This window comes from Fukomys damarensis, unplaced genomic scaffold (genome assembly GCF_012274545.1).
Source record: "Fukomys damarensis isolate Sample0158 unplaced genomic scaffold, DMR_v1.0_HiC HiC_scaffold_11, whole genome shotgun sequence".
NCBI lineage: Eukaryota > Metazoa > Chordata > Mammalia > Rodentia > Bathyergidae > Fukomys > Fukomys damarensis.
In genome coordinates this window covers 24,672,392-24,692,918 of record NW_022900923.1, presented here as the reverse complement: position 1 = coordinate 24,692,918, position 20,527 = coordinate 24,672,392, and the positions used below count along the sequence as shown (strand labels likewise).

The following is a 20,527-nucleotide window of genomic DNA, read 5'->3' as shown; positions in this document are numbered from 1 at the left end:
AGCCCCCGCCAGCCTGCCGTGAGGGGTGCGGGCGTGGCCCCCTGAGCTAGGCCTAGACTCCACGAGGGCCCGAGGGGCGGGGCGCCGGCTTCAGTACACTGGGTGGGAAGGGACAGTTTTCAAGGTGGATATTCCCAACTCCCCCGGGGGCGGAAAGCGGGGATGCTCCCCCAGCCGCAAATCCGAGAAGAAAACATCTAACGAAGATGAAGACTGCACCAGTTCTTGGGCCGTGAAGTCTCCCAACTGCGTGGCCTTTGTAGCCTGCTCAGGCAACTACGGGGAGAAACAGCAAATCAAGGTTATGAGTTTAAACCACCCGTCTGCCAATTCCAGCGCCTCCTGGTCCGACCGCTCAGGGTCCCCCACTCCGAAGCGCTCAACAGGAAAGCTTCAGTGTTTGGACCAGCGAGAGCCCGAGAGCGAGAAGCACGAACACGAACACGGCTATAAAAAGAGGAGAGCCAGAGAGGGCAACGCTAGCAATACGGTTCACTCTCTGTGGCTGGGGTGAGTGAGGGAATTGAGAGGAGGACCCGGCACAGGGAACTCCGAATTCCATTCCCCTACCTGAATGAACTAGGCACCGCGGTAGCGGCAGCACCAGTTGATTACAGTGCATGGTGTAGTGTGCTTGCTTCCAGTATGTCTCGTGGGAAAAAAACGAGAGATCCACAACCTGTGGTTTGATACTGTAGTTGAGATAGCTTTCAGTGGACACTGAAGATTTCATGGATTGTAAAAGGCCGGGGTTGAAGGTGGACTTTGTTGACCAAATGTAGCTAGACACCAGGCAAAGGTAGTATGGGTTCAGTAATAGGATTTGACCAGCGAGGTTCCCTTCCCCTTGGGTGAGGCGATTGGGAGAAGCAGTTGTTTTCAGCTGGGCAAACACGGACGGTTGCCCATAGAAACATTGCCACTGTACTTCAGAAGTTGCCCAAGTCATCGGAGGAGAACAATATGTTCCCTTTCCAGCTGTGCTGGGCCACAGAGGGTGGGGGATGTTTCCTCTTTTGTTGAGGCTGGTTTTTGTGGCTTCAGAGATTCTCTTCTTTCAGAGGTTTTTGGCTGTTGCTTGCAGTCTTTATTTAGCATGTTTCAGAGCTTTTGAAATCCCAATCTTATTGATTAGAAGTGTGAATTTCCCGCTTGAGGTTTTCTAATGGACTCCTAAGAGAATGTTGTCATTCCGGTACTTGAGTCTGATCTTGTGTTCTGAAGTGAGAACTTCATATCACACCAGTGAAAATTACTGCAGAGTGGACCTTTGAAACTGACTTGAATCAGCTATTTTTACCACCGTTGTAATGGTAATAGGAAACTGTCAGCCTTTGATTAAATCTTTACCTTAACCCCTTTTTTCATCCTCAAATCATTCTTTTTCTTTTTGAAGTAGAGGTGAATCGCCATTAGAATGAAAAAGGCCAGAGGAAGGCTCAGTACAGAAACTATGGCCATCTTTTCTGGATTTTACTTGTATTCTAGCTTGGGAGAGGTTTCCTTTCTGCAGTAGCTGAGGAACTTCCTCTAAGCCTCAGGCTATAAAGAAATGAGTTATACCAGCACCTTGGTACTTAGCAATTACCTGCTTTAATTGTTCAAAATATGGTGATAACAGAGGTGGGGAATTTAGCTCAGTGGCGCCTTGCCTTCCTTGCAAGCACAAGGTCCTGAGTTCTGTCCTGGGTACCCCCACTCCCCAAAAAAAGTGGTTATCAGATTTTTACTGCCTGCTCTCAAGATTTTAAGCCCCCTGAAAGAAGACTGAATAAAAGTACCACGGTGTTGACTTCCAAGAGAAGGATCTGTTCCCACTTTTTAGATTCTGTTGTCCCTCTTAAGCCATTACAACAGGACATAAGTTTGGAGCCTATATTGATAAAGCTAATTTTTTCTCTTCAGAACATCTTCCACCATGGCCACCTCAGCAAGTTCCCACTTGAACAAAGGCATCAAGCAGGTATACATGTCCCTGCCTCAGGGCGACAAAGTCCAGGCCATGTATATCTGGATTGATGGTACTGGAGAAGGACTGCGCTGCAAGACCCGTACCCTGGACTGTGAGCCCAAGTGTGTGGAAGGTAAGAGTGGGTAGGAGTGGTGCATATGCCGGTAGGAGCAGCACTGAACATAGGCATTGGGTAGCTTTGGGCCAGCACTGAGAGCCACTAGATTTGCGTTTTTCATTGTTTGCAAAGCTTTTCTAAAGGAAGATTTTTCAGACTTTGTTCAGTCAATGTAAAACTCCTGCACAGCCTCAAAGCATAACAACAAAAGAACCCTTTATTTAAATGGAATCTTGCCTGTGAGCCAATGTATTGAGAAAAAAAAAGATGGAGTCTGAGTCTGATTTGTAGAGAGGGTTGGGGGCTAGTCTTTGCTGACTTCACCATCTCTGTTCAACTGGCCCTAAAAACATGCTTCAGGAACCCAGTTTAAAAACCACTGCTCTAACTGGAAAAATACTATTTCTAGTTTACAGAATTCTCAAAGTACGTGTTCCTTATTCATATCACTGGGATTCTGGATGAAAGTACATGCTTTAAAGTGGTTTGTGAATGGGACTATTTGTTTCTTTTTATTAGGACTACTTTAAGAAGTTCTTAAATTATCTAGTTATGTATCCTTTCAGAGGCTGCTATATTAGAGTTGTCCCACCTCCCCAGGGCCCAAGGAGAAAATGTCATCACCTACCTACTTTCAGATAGCTTACTTTCCTTGTAATGCTCACATTTGAGTGAATGAGTGAATGCCCATAATTTACAGCATTGTGCATGCACTTGCTATGTGGCTGACATTGTTCATGCCTCATTCATACAAGTTAAGAGTAATCTCTGCCTTTTAAGAACTCAGTAAACTGGAGTGACAAACTGGCCTAAGTGGTATCGGACCATCCATTTGACCTAGAACATCAGTAGATGCAGTGAGAGATGAGAGAAGAAGAAATCAGAATCTTCCCTTTATCTCAGCATTTGCAATAACTGACTCACTGGTGATATCCATACCTGGAATATAATAGACTCATCTAGGGAGAAAAAGTATGTTCTTAGGTGGTGGTTGTGATTTATTCCTTTAAGGAACTTAGGTAATGGTCTTACTTCGAATTCAGGAAGGATTGTAGGGACAAGTAGGTACAGACATTGAAGTATATAATAATAGAAATGTAAGGGGGGCTGACTATATTCTTGCCTGAGGAGTTCCTATACATTTTTAATTTAATTCTCCCACCTCTTCTTGTCCCAGAGTTGCCAGAGTGGAATTTTGATGGGTCTAGCACTTTCCAGTCTGAAGGCTCCAACAGTGACATGTACCTTATCCCTGTTGCCATGTTTCGGGACCCCTTCCGCAAAGACCCCAATAAACTGGTGTTCTGTGAAGTTTTCAAGTATAACCGGAAGCCTGCAGGTATGTACAGGTTGAGTCTGGATCCCACAGTCCATGAATTCTAGGAAGGGATAAGGTATTCTGAAATTGATATTGGAAGGCTAGACTGTCCCAGAACTGTCAGGACTCTGGGAGATTGGTCCTCTGTCTATCCATTAACTAAAATGTGAATGAACATCTTGGTAGGCTGAAATTATGTTGGCCCAGAGTTTTGCAGTAACTGCACCTTTGGGTTCCTCCTTTTGTGCAGTGACATGCCTATTTCCAGTTTTCGGCAATTAGCTTCTTAAACCCAGCAGAAGTCCTGTGAAGTAAGTCTCTTGCTATACTGGCAATGAAACTTAGTGGCTCTGGACCTTCATTGGTTTTGTTTTGAAAAGGTATATTCTAAAGGTCCTCGGCTCTGAAGCCAAGACAAACAACAATTTCCTGGCTCTGCTTGCCCCATAACCTGGACAGGTCACTTAATCTAAGACCTCTAAGCTTTGTTTTCTCATCTGTAGAAGTGAAGACTTCCAGTCCTACATCAAGGTTGTTACAGGCTCAATTTCCTTTTGAAGTTCTTTTCTAGGTTGGAAATTGTTTCTAGCTGAGCTCATCTCAGTATCAGCCAATATTATATAACTTAGCACTTAGACTCACTAGGAATGTAAGCATCCTAATGGACAAATTATTCTCAATAAAAAATTAGATTTGGCTCTAAGTGCTTAGAAACTAGGGACTAAGTTTGACAACTAGAAGCAGCTGCCTTATGAATAGAGGGTGTAAGTGCCTGGCATTTGGCACTTGGGAGATGGCCAACATGCAGATAAGGTGAACACTTGCTTTGTTCAGAATCAGCTCCCATGTGATTTGCTTATAACTGAGTTTAATTATAACTAAAGTCTTTCAGAGAGTCTCTGTAAATGTACAGTTACGTTGTAGTGCCTCCCGTTTTCTTGACTTAAGTGATGGGACAAAGTTTTGCCCTGAGTCAGTTTGGGACTTTTTTTTTTTTTTTTTTTTTTTTTGGCACCAGGGATTGAACTCGGGTCCTTGCGCTTGCAAGGCAGGCCACCGAACCACTGAGCTAAATCCCCAGCCCAAGGACTATTTTTGATCAGCACCCAGAGTGAGAGATGTGTCCTTCTACAACACTAATGGCATATTGACTCTTTTTAGAGACCAATTTAAGACACACCTGCAAACGGATAATGGACATGGTGTGCAACCAGCACCCCTGGTTTGGAATGGAGCAAGAATATACTCTGATGGGGACTGATGGCCACCCCTTTGGTTGGCCTTCCAACGGCTTTCCTGGACCCCAGGGTAAGTCCTATTGAGAGGAAGATAACCCTTCCCTCGAGTCTTACTGTCCAGGGAAGTCGCTGTCTCCAGATGTGGGAGCAACTCTAGAATCAAAATGAGAGTGGCTATCATAACAACAAAAACATGCCCTCACATTACTCAAAGCCAGAAGTGAATGTTAACATTTACAAAAGTAAGGAAAAGGGATTAAGGAGGAAGAGGAAGCCTTTGGCTCCATTAAGACTGTGGCAAAGAGGAGCTCCCGAGTTTTCATCCTCCCATCTGCAGGTGAAAGCCAGGATAGTTACTCAGGAGAGCAAGTTTTAAGGACCTTCTGACTTCTGGCTTAGGGATTTTCTGATTTCCTTATTCTTTTACCACTTTACCTTTTTTTGAGACGGGATCTGATGTAGCTCAGGCTGACCTCTCTGCCTCAGCCTCCCATATCCAAAGATTACAAACATTTGTCACCACACCCAGCTTACCACTTTGTCTTGATATGTCTGCAGGTCCATATTACTGCGGTGTGGGAGCAGACAAAGCCTATGGCAGAGATATTGTAGAGGCTCATTATCGGGCCTGCTTGTACGCAGGAGTCAAGATTACGGGGACAAACGCTGAAGTCATGCCTGCCCAGGTAAGTAGCTCTGATCTCCACCTTTTTCACCTCTGAAGACCTCAGGAATAGGTAGACAATGGGGTACGGTGGCTAGCAAAGGCTGCCCATTCACTGCTCCCCAGCCCCAAACTAGAAAGGGTTGAAGTAAGTGGTTCATTACAAAGGCTGATATTATTCTTTCTAGTGGGAATTCCAAGTAGGACCCTGTGAAGGAATCTCCATGGGAGACCATCTGTGGGTGGCCCGTTTCATCTTGCATCGCGTATGTGAAGACTTTGGAGTGATAGCAACCTTTGATCCTAAGCCCATTCCAGGGAACTGGAATGGTGCAGGCTGCCACACTAACTTCAGCACGAAAGCCATGAGGGAAGAGAATGGTCTGAAGTGAGTACATGCTACTAGGGCCAGCTTTCTTCCACTGGGAACCTCAGGAAGGGAGCATCAGTCTGCACAGTGTCCTCTCCAAGATGACTTGCCATGTCTATTGGGGATATTTGCTGGGTTTTTTTTCCCCCACTCAGGCTAAGTGTGCCTTAGCTCTTGCCTGGCTTAAACTGCTATTTTGTTTCCCTTTGAAAAGTGCCTAAAGAACTGGGCATGGTGGTATATGCCTGTAATCTCAGTATTCAGGAGGCTGAGTCAGGAAATTACCATGAGTTTGAGGCCAGCCTGGGCTACATAATAAGTTCAAGGCCAGGCTGAACTACATAGTGAGACGCTATCTTAACCCCCCCACCAAAAGTGCCAAATGATTCTCTAGGAATAGACTGGAAGACAATGAGAGGGAAAAGTTGACAGGATCTGTTCAGCTCTTTTCAGTCAATGAATGATGAGTTTGGACCACATGTCGGGCATAATTCTGAGCCCTGGGACACACGGGTAACAAGGCAAAGTCATTTTCCTTGTGGAATAGTTAGTGGTGTTAGGGCCATAATTTAGTGAACTGTCTTGAATCCATACCTGTTCCTATCCCTAAAGAGCAAGAGATTTCTTGGTAACAGGGTCACACGGTCACACCCTTTTTTCTGTTCCTGTAGGTACATTGAGGAGGCCATCGAGAAACTAAGCAAGCGGCACCAGTACCACATTCGAGCCTATGATCCCAAGGGGGGCCTGGACAATGCCCGGCGCCTAACTGGATTCCATGAGACCTCCAACATCAACGACTTTTCTGCTGGTGTAGCCAACCGTGGTGCCAGCATCCGCATTCCTCGGACTGTTGGCCAGGAGAAGAAGGGTTACTTTGAAGACCGTCGCCCTTCTGCCAATTGTGACCCCTTTGCTGTGACAGAAGCCCTCATCCGCACATGTCTTCTCAATGAGACTGGCGATGAGCCCTTCCAATACAAAAACTAAGTGGACTAGACGTGCAGCCATCGAGCCCCTCCTAGTTCTTTGCCTTCCTCCAGCTCTTCCCCGTCTTCCAGTTGTCGTACTTGTCCCCATTGTAACTCAAAGGGTGTAATATCAAGGTCTTTTTACTCCTCGTGCTCAGTTAATTTTGCTTTCTTTGGCCAGGATAAGAGGGGTCGGGTTCTCACCCACCCGCTCTGTCCCTATCACGGAAACTTTCTAATGCATTAGTTGGGACACGGATAGGGAAACTAACCACTCTCCCCCTCAAGTGTGCCTGTTCAGTAGGTGTAGCTATCCAGATGGAGCAGATGTGTTTGCGAAGCAGCAGAGGGGAGGAAGAGATTTTTATTCTTCAGGGTAGCTGAAAGGGGAAAGACCTGATATGGGTTAAGTGAGGTTCTCTTGATGGGAAGCTCTATTTTCGAAGGTATAAGTAGAAATTAGAGAAGGAAATGTAGTTGAGGATCAGGGAGGATTGCCCTTCCTCGGTTTCTTGCTACAATGCTCCCCTATTAGCGCTCCACTCCCCACCCCTATGAACACAAAGCTGAGTAAACTGATGGATATCCCTACCTTCAAAGAAAAAGTCCTTAACCGCTTGGCCCTCCATTTATAACAAAGCAGAGTAGTATTTTTATATTTAAATGTAAAAACAAAAAAAGTATATATGGGTATGTGGATATGTGTGGGGTTTTTTCTAAAAGGAGGAAATCATCCTGGTCACTGGGTGCCAAGTTGGATTCAGAAATAAGGATCTCCTTTTGGATAGGGGTAATGTGGCTCCTAGTCCTTCCTTAACAAGGTTGTCTCCACCCTGCTCACCCTTATGCAGAAGGAGGACACTGGACAGTTAGCAGGTGGATACACAGTCCTGGCCATCACCTGAGCCTTGTGGCTGAGTTTAGACATACCTGTCCACAGCTGAGTTTAGAAGTGTGCATTGGCTGGTCAACTTGAGCATGTCACTGACAGGTACAGGAGTTCTCTTCTGGTGGGGCTAGCATGTCACTAAAACAGGCCTTTTGATATAAATTTTTTTAAAGCAAAAGTTTAGATTTTAATCAAATTTCTAGGGTTTTTAAGCATACTTTTACAGAATTGCCTGTTTGCTTCTACTGTCTCCTTCCACTCTGTTCTTGGAGTTGGGGACAGGACTAGATAGAGTTAAAACACTTGTAATTTTGTATCCTAATGTCTTCCCAATATAGAATGTTCTTTTCTTGTTTCTTAAGGAGTTGTTTCTTTTAAAATAAACCCCACCTCCATTCCTACATTTTCTCCTGGTCTCTTGTTTTTGTGCTGGCTGCAGCAGGCCAGCTGTGGTTTTCTCTTGCCATGACAACTTCTAATTACCATGTACAGTGTGTTCAGAGTTAGATAACTCCTCATTGTAAACAAACTGTAACTGCCCAGAGCAGTGCTCATAAATCAGCCTAACATTTATAAGATCTTTTCTGACTTGTTCTGTTGTTTTTCTTAGAAACCTCTGTGCCATTTCTTTCCTTTTATTTCCTACCCAAAAAATGGGGGTGGGGGGTGTCTGTTGTTACACAGGCAAAATAAGTTCAAGATTATCTGTACTTTGTGATTTTTTTTTTTTTTTCTGATACCAGGGATGAAACTCAGGACTTTGCATATGTGAGGCAGGCATAGCACCACTGAGCTAAATCCCTGGCGCAAGTGCTTTGTGAGTTTTTAACATTCAAGTCCTATTGCTGACCAATTTCTAACTGTACCTCTAACTGGGTGTTTGTGGTCCCTGGTGTCTTAGTTACCTTTTCTCATTGCTGAGACAAAATACCTGACACCCAAAGTTAAAGGAGGAAAACTTTGTTTTGGTTCCCAGTTGGTAAAGGTTTCAGTCCATAGTCATCTGGCTGGAAGGGAGGGTGTCATAGCAGAGAGGTGTTGCAGAAGACAAACAGTCCATGACAAAGCAGGGCTGACAGAAGGCAGAAAGCAAGAAAGCAGTGAACCAGCAAGTGACAAAGAAGTAACTGACTAGCTGCAAGCCTCTTTCTGTCCCTTACATTGTACCTGCCCCTAGGGGAGATAGTACTCCATTAAATCCTAGCACCCTTAATCTTAGCATTATACCATGAGTCAGTCACACTCTAGACCCAGCCATGTCTGAAAAAGCACTACCCATGACTGCATGAGGCTTTGAGGGGGTGGCATCTAGGCACAGGCTCTTAACTGGGATTTGATTTCTTCATTTGGACTACTTGGTCATAGTTGTTTCCTAGGCAGAGAACAGCCTCTACCCCTTCCATTGTTATCTAGAATGCATTTTTTAAATTTTATTTTATTTTATTTTTTTGGTTTTTTGAGACAGGGTCTCACTATGTAGTTGAGACTGACTTGGAGCTCACTATGTAACTCAGCCTGGTCTCGAACACACAGCGATCTTCCTGCCTCAGCCTCCAGAGTGCTGGGATTACAGGCGTGCACCACCACGCCTGGCTGAATGCATTTTTGACCTGCCTTCCTATAACATGATTTCCAAGATTCCTGACTTAATTCTGTAACTGCTCAAAGTATTTAATGTTATTAACTGCTTATACTATCTCTGCTTTTCCCAAATTCACCCCCTGCCCAGCAGCCAGTGATGCACTTATGTAGCAAATACCGCGTTGCTGCCCTGCTTGTGGTCTGCTTTCCAAGGCCAGCTTGCCATGGGCACGGGCCTGTTCTTGGATGTTGCCAGTGGCCCACTTAATGATTCTCCCGAAAACTCCACGTTGAAACCTCTGCTCTTGTTCTTGATCCCTGGAAGTTCTCCCACTTGGACCTTCCTGCTATGTAGTACATCTGTATTAGGCTGGCAGGAGCTCCCTCTTGCTCCATGGTCTATACATACCTCTAGTGAAAACAGATATCAGTCTAAGGTGAGTTCTAATGTGCAACACTATTAAGAGTATTAATATGACATAATGTTATGGGCTGTAGTGATCGGTGATTGTTAGCGATATCAATTTTGGAGATAGCTAGGATGTGTTATAGCAGTTCTTAGAGATGACTGCTTTGTTTGGGCAAGTATGAATTTTGTTCATCTTCCATAACCTTAGATGGATATCCATGGTTTTTCCTAGGCAAATTGCCTGATAATGGCTTCATTTTCAAAGGAGGGTGGTCTTACCTAGTAGTGTGCAGAGCATGGGCCCACCCAGTTTACACCTGTTGCTCTAATATTAAGAAAGCCCTAGAGGTGGGGGTTTAGCTCAGTGGTTCTACCACCTGCCTTGCAAGCACAAGGACAAAAGAATGCCCTCTTTTTATTGTTTTAAAACAGGTCTTGCTATGTAGCTCAGACTAGTCTTGAACTTCTGTAACCCAGACTGGTCTTGAACTCATTATGTAGCCCAGGCTGGTCTTGAACTTGTGATCCTCCTACTTCAGTGCCCCGCCCCCCTGAATGCTAGGATTGCAGGTATGTTGCACCATGCCCAACTTCAAGAATGTCTTTTTTTCTCAGTAATTTTCTGGTTTTGATCTTAAAATTGTATAATTACACCTTATTTTTACTGTGTCTCTACTTCCACCTCCCTAGCTAAAGTTGGCATTTACTGAACGCTGTTATTGCAATAGACTGAAAAGAGAATGGTCTGAGAACTTTGGTTTCTGGTTCATTGTAACCGATTCTCTCACAAAAAGATGACATGAAAAGGTTGGAAACAACCAGCATAGTTCCTTCTCCACCTTGTCATTTAGAATTAGCTTTGACTTGCAGGTCACACTGAAAACTCCTTGTGTTTCTAAGGTGTTTTTTATAGTTCATTTAACATACACTGGGTTACATGATAATGTTATCAGTGATAGAGTAGACAGAATGAAGGAATAGATTAAACAATAAGAACCAAGCCTTTACCCTTAAAGAGACAGACCCTCTAGAGCTGGGTGTGGTGGCTCCTGCTCTAAATCCTGCACTCAAGAGGCTGTGGCAGAAAGATGAGTTCCAGGCCATCCTAGAGTCCAAAGAGAAACCCTGTCCAAAAACCAAACTATTCAAATGTTCTCATTGAATTCTTTAAATAGGAGTGTCCTTAGTATCATTCTGTCAGTTACTAGGTAAAAGCTGATTGGCAGCACAAGCTAATTAAGGATGTCAAGGAGCTATGGACGGGTTCTGTCTATGGCCAGTTAGCCCAGCATAGTGGTGGACCCCTGAATCCCAGCACTCTGGGAGGCTAAGGCAGGAGTATTTCAAAATTAAACCCAGCCTGGGCAATTTAGTAACTGACCCTGCTTCAAAATAAATTTTTAAAAGGCTGGAGATGTGGCTCATTATGAAGGCCCTGGGTTGAATTCTTAGTGTTACAAAGTAAACAGCTACATCTGAGCTGGGTGCTGTGATGCATGCCTGTAATCCCACCACCTGAAAGGATGAGGTAGGAAGAGAAGGTAGAAGAGAGTTCAAGGCTATCTTGAGCTACCTAGGAAACTGTTTTGTTTGTTTAGCTTTGTTTGAGGCTGTCTTACTATGTAGTTCAGGCTGGCTTTGAACTTACTATGTAGCCAAGGCTGGCCTCAAACTCACAGCTATCCTACCTTAGCTTGAGTGCTGGGATCACAGGTATGTGCCACGATGCCCAGCTACATGGCAAGTTTGAAGCCAGCCTAAATAAACACAGCAAAACCCTGTCTCAAAAAGCCTAAAAATAGCTAGGTGTGGTGGCACATGCCTGTAATCCCAGCACTCAGGGAGGCTGAGGCAGGAGGATCACTGTGAGTTGGAAAATAGAATAAAAACAAAACTAGATCTCTGTTGCTGGGTAGAATAATGGATAAAAGGAGTTCCTAAACTAGGGGGTCCAAATAATTTACCCAGAGCTTAATAGATAACTCCAGCTCCTGTTACCCTTATTACTATAAGGTACAAAGTCTAAAAAGTAACTTGCTGTCCCAAAGAAAGCAAATGTCCATCATGCAGCAGGATTTTTCATTATGCATTTCATGAAAGCAGGGATCCTGCTTTTCTTGCTCACCACTGTATCCCCAGACCCATCTGCCTATAGTGTTTGTTTAATGAGAGTTTTTTTGTGTGTTGTTTTTAATGTAACAGTTTGGTGAGCTTTAAGAATACAACTCAGAATGATGTGAAACTTGTGAGATCCTGGACATTGTTTGCAGTTGTTTCAACTCTAATTGTGACACTAAAGTTCACATCTTACGGAGTTTTAAGAGAATCAAACATGTTAATTATTTTTCACTACAAACAATATGATCCCACTGAGAGTGCTGTGGAAATGAGTGACTTTTTGCTTTGGTAATTCTGATTGGAATCGGGGTGCCAAAATCTCAAGTTGCTTTAAGAAATATACCTAATATAAAATAGCAATTTATCATATAACTCCAAAGACTTCAGACAAATTGCTACTGTAAACAAAGCTGATTAGAGCCTTGCCATTTTATAGCCTTGAGTTGAGTCACTAACCATAAAAATATAAAGTATATAAAAGTATAAGGTGTAAAAACTTCATACCAGGCTTCACAGTATGCAGAAATATGCACATACACATAAATAATGTAGATATGCCTGTGAGAAGGTGCATATATACACAGGCATCAAATGCACAATACTGATCCTGTGTAGGATTTTTTTTTACCCCAAGATACATCTTAAAAAGAAGACAGGAGCTTATGAATGTGTCTTCCAGAAAAGTGCATAAGAGAAATTTACTGGACTGAAAAAGCTGTCACTGGGAATGGGAAAGCAAGACATTGAAGTTATAATCAGTCACTCTTAAAGTGAAGTCGTAGCCAAGCATGTAATCCCAGCACTCAGGAAGCTGAAGCAGGAGTATCACTATTAAGTATGAGACCATCCTGAACTATGTAGCAGGACCCTGTCTCAAAAAAAGAAAAAGAAAAGAAAAGAAAATAGAAGTAAGAATAATAATGATAAATAAAGTAAAGTTGTATTGCCAGCACTAACTTCTTCCCCCTCCCCGTGCTTTATATAAGGACAGGAGGTTCTCAGAGTCTGCCATCTAGTAAATTGATTCATAGCATAGACAGCCACTGATAGAGTGGTGTGCTAGTCCTGTGTTACAGAGGAAGTGTCCACATATTTCTTGGTGCCATATGATGAATTTTGGGGGGGCCCTGAACCTCAGCAAGTTATTTGCATTGTCTCGAGGTTGATGCTGGTCTCAGCCTGATCAATTCTTCCACTGTATGGCATCATCAGAAGAACTATTTTGTATTTATCTTTTTGAGACAGAGTCTCGCTATGTAGTTCAGGCTGGCCTTAAACTCAGTGATCTTGCCTCAGCCTCCTGAGTGCTAGTTACAGGCATACCTGGAAAGAAACCTTTCTGTGTAGGTTGAGAATAACTCTTCCTTTGCGAATATTATACTCCCCTGGTGACATTAAATTGGAGAGGAATTCAAGATACCTCAGAACACTTAATAAATGAGGAAGTCAGAAAAGGCACAGCATTTTGATTCAAGCACGTGTAAGAGGCCAAGTAAATGGAAAGTCTTTTTCATGCCCCTCCCCTTAAAGCTAATGGGTTTCACTGGCATCACTGACTAGTGTGGGACTTCTGGAACTGCTGCTATGTATCAGTGATGGCAAACCTTAGAGACCAAGGGCCCACACTGCAACCCAAAACCCACTTATTTTTCTCAAAATGCCAATACTGCAATTAAACCCGAATGCTGAGGTTTTAGCTTAGAAAAACATCTCATACATTAACACCTTTTTTCTTAAAAGAAAAACTCAATAACAGAGCTTTCAATGATACCAACAGCTTTTGGTGTGCTTTAGCACAATGAATGTGATCTTTGCTGTTGTACATATTTCTGATAATTTGTCAAACCTTGACTGGGTGACTTGGTTTATGGCCAACAGAGAGGGCTCTATGTGCCTGCTGTGGCATATGCACCATAAATTTGCCACCACTGATATGTATATTAGCTTATTCTCAAATGATTTTGTGAATTGTTTTAATAACTAATGCTTCAAAAAAAGAAAAGTGAGCACCTGTGTTATCTAGCAAGAAACTTGAGTGCTAATTAGGAGCTAAGTCTGGAGAGACAACACAGCAGAACAGTCCACTTCTCAGATTTCCCTTTATAAGAGAAGATGAATTTTTCCAAAGAAGCTACTCCCAGGCTAACTCCTAGTTGGGTTTAGGATTCAGAGACTGCCAGCCTATTAATATTTTTATATAAATACATTTCTGGTCTAACAGCAAAGCAAATCTTCAGTGAATGTTTGTTTAACTTAAACTGTCAGAAAGGTCATTGCCAGTTTCCCTGGCTAATAGAAATGGATTCAAGACAGGATTAAAGCGGGAAGAGAGGGGCAATGTATTCACAAGTACTAATCTTAGTGACTGATGGATTGCTACGAGCTGCCCCACTCCCACAAGTAATCTTGAATTACCTGGCCCAGAAACACCTTCCTTTCCCTGATCCCAAATGCTGTATCTTGGAGGCAGCTGAGTCCTTTAGGTTCTTCCCTTCCTTGAAGGGGACAGTTGAGACCATATTACTGTGTGGCATTAAACGATTGACAGAAACTGACATCATCCTTACAGAATCAGCCTGAGATAAGCTAGGGGATCACCAAAATTCCTTCAGAGTTAGAATCCTATGCCATGAACCATCACACCAGATATAGAAATGAAGCAATCCTGGATTGGATTTGCTGTCATGGCAGGTAAAACTCTCTTTCAATTTAAGTTATTCGTACTTGTGATCTTCCTTCCTCAGCCTCCCAAGTGCTGGGATTATAGGCCTGTGCTACCATACCTAAGATAAGTTCTTGTGCAACAAAGCTTACAGAATTTCTCTGGGGGAAAATTACAAAGCAATATTTTCCTAACTGGAATGTTTAACCAGAAAATGATTTAACCCATTTCTTACAGGAAGATACATTGCCGAGAACCCTGGTGTCGTGTACTTTAGGAGTCCTAACACTGCATAGCAACTATGATCAGGTAGTGCAGGCCAGCATTCTTCTTCTGTGAGGGTTATGTAACATCAGCAAACATGAGAGTATAATAAGTTACCCCGAAATATATAACATGACAAATATATATTGTTTCATACAATTTCAAAAGGTGGGGAATCTGGGAGTGACCTAAGTGAGTGGCTCCACCTCAGTGTATCTGAAAAAGATGCAGTCAAACTGTGAAGGTTGCAGTCTCCCCAGATTTGATGGTTTCAGTTCCTGGCCGTGCGCGCCTCTCTGCAGTGCCTCTCTATAATCAGGCTATTCACCCAGAGAGTGACCTGAGCCAGAAAAAGAGACTAAATCCAGTCCTCTTAAGAGGAAGGGAGAATGCCATCTCTGGAAGGAAGAGGACTAGAGAATTTGTGGGCATTTCTTTACATCTACTCTAACAGGCAGGTTGACCTTGAAACTGGCCAAGGATAAAGTGTTACTCTGGGAAGAAAGTCTTTTATTTAAGATTTTGGATTTTCTTTAATTCCTTTAATCCTTGTCTATCAGAAAGTGGGACTGAAAATTTCCAGTTCAGGGTTGGGAGTGTAGCTCAGTGGAAGAAGGTCCTGGGTCCCACCCTCAGCACAGAAAAAAATATTTTTTCCAGTTTAATCACTCTCTGGGGAAAGCAAAGCATGTTGATTACTTCTTTCCCTATTTCATCCCAAACACTAGGAAGGTCCTCCGAGAGCCTTTTGAGGAAACTGAAGAAGAAACTAAAGAGGCAATATCTATAGGGGCATAAAATCTCTGAAGAGTATATTTATGCATTAAAGGGAATTCCTAGACCAGGTTCCTATAGGCCTTCAAAAGCCAGGCACAATTTCTATATTCACATTACCCATTTACTCACTATAAACCTATCTTGCTTGCTCCCTGAGATATGCCTTTACATCCAGTACTCTCTTAATATTCATCTGGATTAAAATATTTGGAGAATACATATACATGTAATGTGATTGATTCTCAATTTCCTCCTTACCCTACACCAAGTTTTTTTCAATTCTAAAGAATGACTTTGCATATCAGCCCTGCTTCTGGTGCTTGGGAAACCAAGACAAGTGCACAGCACAAGGAAGGTAAACCCAGAAACTCCAAAATACTTCTATGTTCTTACTGTAGCATTCTCGGGAGCGACCCTACAGGTAGTAGGGTATTTGTTTGAATAACCAGGATCCGAGAGCCATGGACATCCCTTGGGGGATAAGATTACCACAAGTCACTTCTGGAAATTTAAAGATATTGCTGAGGCCCTGCCCTTTTGTCTAGTAACTACTGAAAAATCAAGAAACACTTCTAGGTTTTAAGAAACAAATGTGATTTTTGGAAAGTTTTTGTTTGGGGTTTGTTTATGTGTTTGAGACAGGGTCTTTCTATATGATCCAAGCTGGTCTTGAACTCACTGGTTTCCTCCTGCCCTAGCCTCCTGAGTGCTGGGATTATAGGTGTGCACCACCGTGACTGGCCAAAATAAGGTTTAGAGTGACTGACTTTCATTCAGCCCAAGAATCCAGAATTGATTTTCATGCACCAACATTTTTTAACACAAAAGGCCAATGAAATTTTCATTGAGCATGGACTGGTGAGAAATGAAGATTCCTTAGGTTCTTGGGACATTGAATGATTGGCTATAATATGAAATATAAAAGAAGAGAAAGACCTTTTGGACCTCTCATTCCCTACCCCCCAGTCTTTAGGAGTCAACATAAAGTGGTGGTAGAGGCCAGGTAGGTAGAGACAGTACAGAGCCTGTTTATTTTCCACCATGGAGCCTGGTCCTGACTCCGATGGGCATAACAGTGGGTGGTGGGGTGATTCCCATGAGCTGCTGGCACTAAGCTCACGCATACAGAGTGTGAACTAAGGAAGGCCTAACATTTGCTAAAATGAGGGGAGAATTTTTCACGTAGCGTTCCTGCCACTAGACTAAGAACATAGGAACATGTAGTAGACATTGAACAGTTTTACCCTATCTCATCTCACCTCCATTTCTTCCTCTCTTCCTTCTCTTTCTTTTTGCTGAGCTTCCTCATTCTTGATATTTCCTTGACTATTCTCTCTGCCCTCCCCTCTGCTATGACCTCTAGGTTGGCTCAGGGCCACCATTCAAAATGTTAGTTACATGATATGGTTTATGAAAGTAAAATAATCTGGTGCTTGCCAAGGCAGACTGGACACAGAGAGAAAATAAAGTGCCAGTGGTTGCTACCTGTGGGTCATCTTGGACTATCTACAAGGAAGATCAGCTGCAGAGGGCTTCTCTGTTCTCTGGGCACCAGCCCTAAATCTCTCCTGAGCCTAACTCAACCAAACCCTATAGCTCTTCAATCTTTTTCTTGTCGTTTGTCTCTTTGTTTTGAGACAGGGGTTCTCTATGTGTTTAAGGCTGACCTTGAACTCAGTATGTAGCCAAGGCTGGCCTAAAATATTTTTATTTTTTTCTGGGTTTTTTTGGAGACAGGGTCTCACTATGTTGTTGAGACTGCCCTGGAACTCACTATATAGCCCAAGCTGGTCTCAAACTCACAGTGATCCTCCTGCCTCAGCCTCCCGAGTGCTGAGATTCCAGTATTTTTAGATGTCTTGTCAAGGGACTCTATATTTCTAGGATTTTCATAATGATCCACAACCTTCTTGTGATAGAACTGGGCCTGGGCTGACAGCTTGCAGGGGGAAAGTGTGGTGGACTCCAGACTCCAAAGCCCCAGAGCTGATGCTGCCAGCTTCAACTATCCTGCTCCAGCCTGCACTTTGGAGCCCTTTCTAAAGGACCCACTATGGTAGTCATCACACTGTGTGGTCCAACTCTCTAGGTTGATGTGTTGTAATAAGGAAGCCCTTTTTATTAACTAATTTATTTATTTTGCAGTACTGGGGATTGAATCCAAGACCTTCACAAATAAGCTACATTCCCAGCCCACCCCCACCCTCTTTAATTTTGTGACAAAGTCTCATTAAGTTGCTCAGTTGTCCAGGCTGGGCTCAAACTTGTGATGCTCATGCCTCAGCCTGCCAGAGGGCTGAGATTACAAGGGTGTACCACCACCCCTGGCCCTTTTTCATCTTAGGTAAGCACCTGCACACTGTAGCCAGGACTTCTGCAGTTTGAAGTATGTGGGGAAGACTAGCACATCTTTCTTCTTCCTTATTCACAATTTCATAGGTAGATTTGTTTTTACCATAGATTTTAGCAATCTCAGAATATATTTTCTCTGTTCTTATTAACTTGAGAACTTTCACATTTTCACTTAAAGCAAGCACTTTACGGCTTCTCTTTGGCATATCTGAGTCCCCAGCATCACTACCCTTGTACTTTGAGGCCATTGTAAAATAAAATAAGAATTACACACAGCACTGTGATTTGATAACACAATTGGCTACTAAGTGACTGGCTAAATGACTAACCGGTGAGTAACAACTATTACAGAAATACCTTGGAAAAAGGGGTGATTCATATTCCCAGGCAGACCCAGTAGGATGACTATTCTCACTACTTACAATGACATGAAAATCCAAACTTATTAATTATTTATTTCTTGGATTTTTCATTTAATGTTTTCTGAAATTGACTTCAGATAGTCAAAACCTTAGAAAGTGAAACCAGGGATAAATAAGAGGAAACTATTGTTAGTGTGTGTGCATATGTGTACATGCATGTATTTCTACAGACATCAAGCATGTACTATACATGCTTATATTTGTGGATTAACCTTGGAAAATCTACATTTACTGGTAACAGTGACTTATTTTAGGGAGAGAACATGAAGGCAGGGTTAGGAATTAATTGTTTGTTTGTGCAATTATAATCTTTTCAGAAAAAGTGATTAGCCCATACTGAATTGGTGAAGGAGAGGTATCTGATCCTATCACCTTTGGGTAATTCACTCCACCTAGCTGAGATTCCATTTCCTCACCTAGAAAGTGAGTCTAGTGATATGCAGCCCTGAAGGGCAAGTAAGGCTGCCATGTGGACGTGCCAGAGTGCTCAGCAGCGAATATAACAGATGTGTGATGAATTTCTGTTTCTCTTCTTTTCTGTTCTCCCCTCTCCTCCCTTGGAGGCAGGTAGAGACTGTCTGTCACCTCTTGTGGCTTGTGTTTCCTTTCTTAGGCCAGGAAAGTTGATGCAGATGCTGCAGCTATTTAAACCAACTGACCTTTCCTGCTAAGGCTTCAGCACTCCTCTATCTTAGGCCCATGACGACTAAGGTTGCTAGGGGTGTGTTGGGAGGTGGGGCAGGGGTGGGGCCCTGCATTCCTCAGAGCCAGATGACTTATTGGCTGTCAGGCTCTGATAGAGATCCCTGCCTGCTTGCCTGGTAATCTTGTAGAAGACAGAAATAGCAGGGCTTTTAAATCCAAATCCTTCTTCTCACTGGCCTAAGGTCTTTCTCCAGTGTTGATGGAACTTTGGTTTCCTTTGTAGTCTTGGCTGCCTTGAGCCCTCTCCTGAGGCTTATGAAGACTTATCAGAGGAAGGACCATAAGCTGGCAGGTGTTCCAGAGGACATGATCTAGCACCACAAGGACACTTCCTCATCTCCTTAAGAGGCATTGTCTGGAGGTCTTTGTCTCACCTTATTCCCTCAAGCCTAGGGATACCACCAACAGAAGGGTACCACCATAATCTTCTGTAGTTTATAAGACATAGACACTCCTATGTCTATTATTGATTCTAACAAAAACTGTACTTTCTCAGTCCAGAAAATAAGTCCATACCATACATACCACAAAAAAACCCTAAAATACACCCAGTTAAATTCACCTGTAACAAATCTTTACACAGACATAGCATGAGAAGCAACATATTAGATCTCGGTGGCTCTATTAGATCTTTATAGCTTTTAAAATTCTTAAATCATTTTAATTTTATTGGTATAATTTAAATTTACATATTGAGCACATGCAGCATAGGGAATTTGTAACTTTGCATGATGTAACTTGATTCCTTTTATTTTCCCATTCCTTTCCCCTCCCTTCAACTCCTCTTCCCCTTCCTTATTTACAAAAGCCTCATTTCCATTTCTTCCTTCTTTTCTCATTTTTTAAATTTTTCTTCCTCCCCCCACCCATGTAGTTCCCCCTTCCTCTTCAATGATTTTTTTCTTATTTCATATTGTCTGTTATATTTTTGGTCCCTGTTTACATTTTCAGTTTCTTATACCAGAGAGGCAATGCAATATTTATACATGTGTGTATGATTTATTTCACTTAACAGTGTAGCTTCAAGGTGCATCCATTTAGCTATAAATGTCTCGTTTATCTTTCTTTATGGCTGAGTAGTATTTCATTTTATAGAAAAACCACTTTTTCTTTATCCATTCATTGGTTGAGAGCATTTGGGTTGTTTCCAAGATTTAGCTATTAAACTGTGTTGCTATAAACATGGGTGCACATACATCACTGTGGTATGATGCATTTAATTCTTTTGGGAAGATACCCAGAAGAGGAATAATTGGGTCAAATGGGACCTCTAATCCTAGTATTTTGAGGAATCTTCACACTGATTTCCACAGTGGTTGCACCAGTCTGCACTCTGATCAACAGTGAGGGATTTCTTTTTCCCAACATCCCCACCAGCATTTATTGTTGATTGATTTCTTGGTATTAGTTATTCTTTCTGAAGTGAGATGGTATCTCAGCGATGTTTTAATTTACATCTCTTGGATGACCAGTGATGTTGAACATTTTTTTATATATTTATTTTCCATTTATACTTCATCTGAGAAGTGTCTGTTTCAGATGCCCTCTTTTGGATTGGATCTTTAAATTTGGGGGGTTTGAATTTTTTGATTCTTGGTATGTTCTAGATTTCTCACTCTGTGGGTTGTCTCTTCACTCTTGGTGATTTCTTTTGCAGTGAAAAAGCTTTTTAATAGGGTGAGGTGAGGTCCCAGTTATTGATTCTTTGTATTATTTCT

The 20,527-nt window shown here is 42.6% G+C and overlaps 1 protein-coding gene across 1 annotated transcript; it reads left to right on the top strand.

Annotated features, from left to right (window-relative positions):
* The first annotated feature begins 34 nt into the window (after positions 1-34).
* On the top strand, positions 35-7,920 carry Glul (glutamate-ammonia ligase). Its single transcript, XM_010630295.3, has 7 exons — positions 35-510; positions 1,906-2,084; positions 3,247-3,408; positions 4,549-4,695; positions 5,184-5,311; positions 5,478-5,677; positions 6,331-7,920. The coding sequence occupies exons 1-7, from the start codon at positions 305-307 to the stop codon at positions 6,647-6,649; spliced, it is 1,341 nt and encodes a 446-aa protein (XP_010628597.1). The 5' UTR covers positions 35-304; the 3' UTR covers positions 6,650-7,920.
* Positions 7,921-20,527: the final 12,607 nt, after the last annotated feature.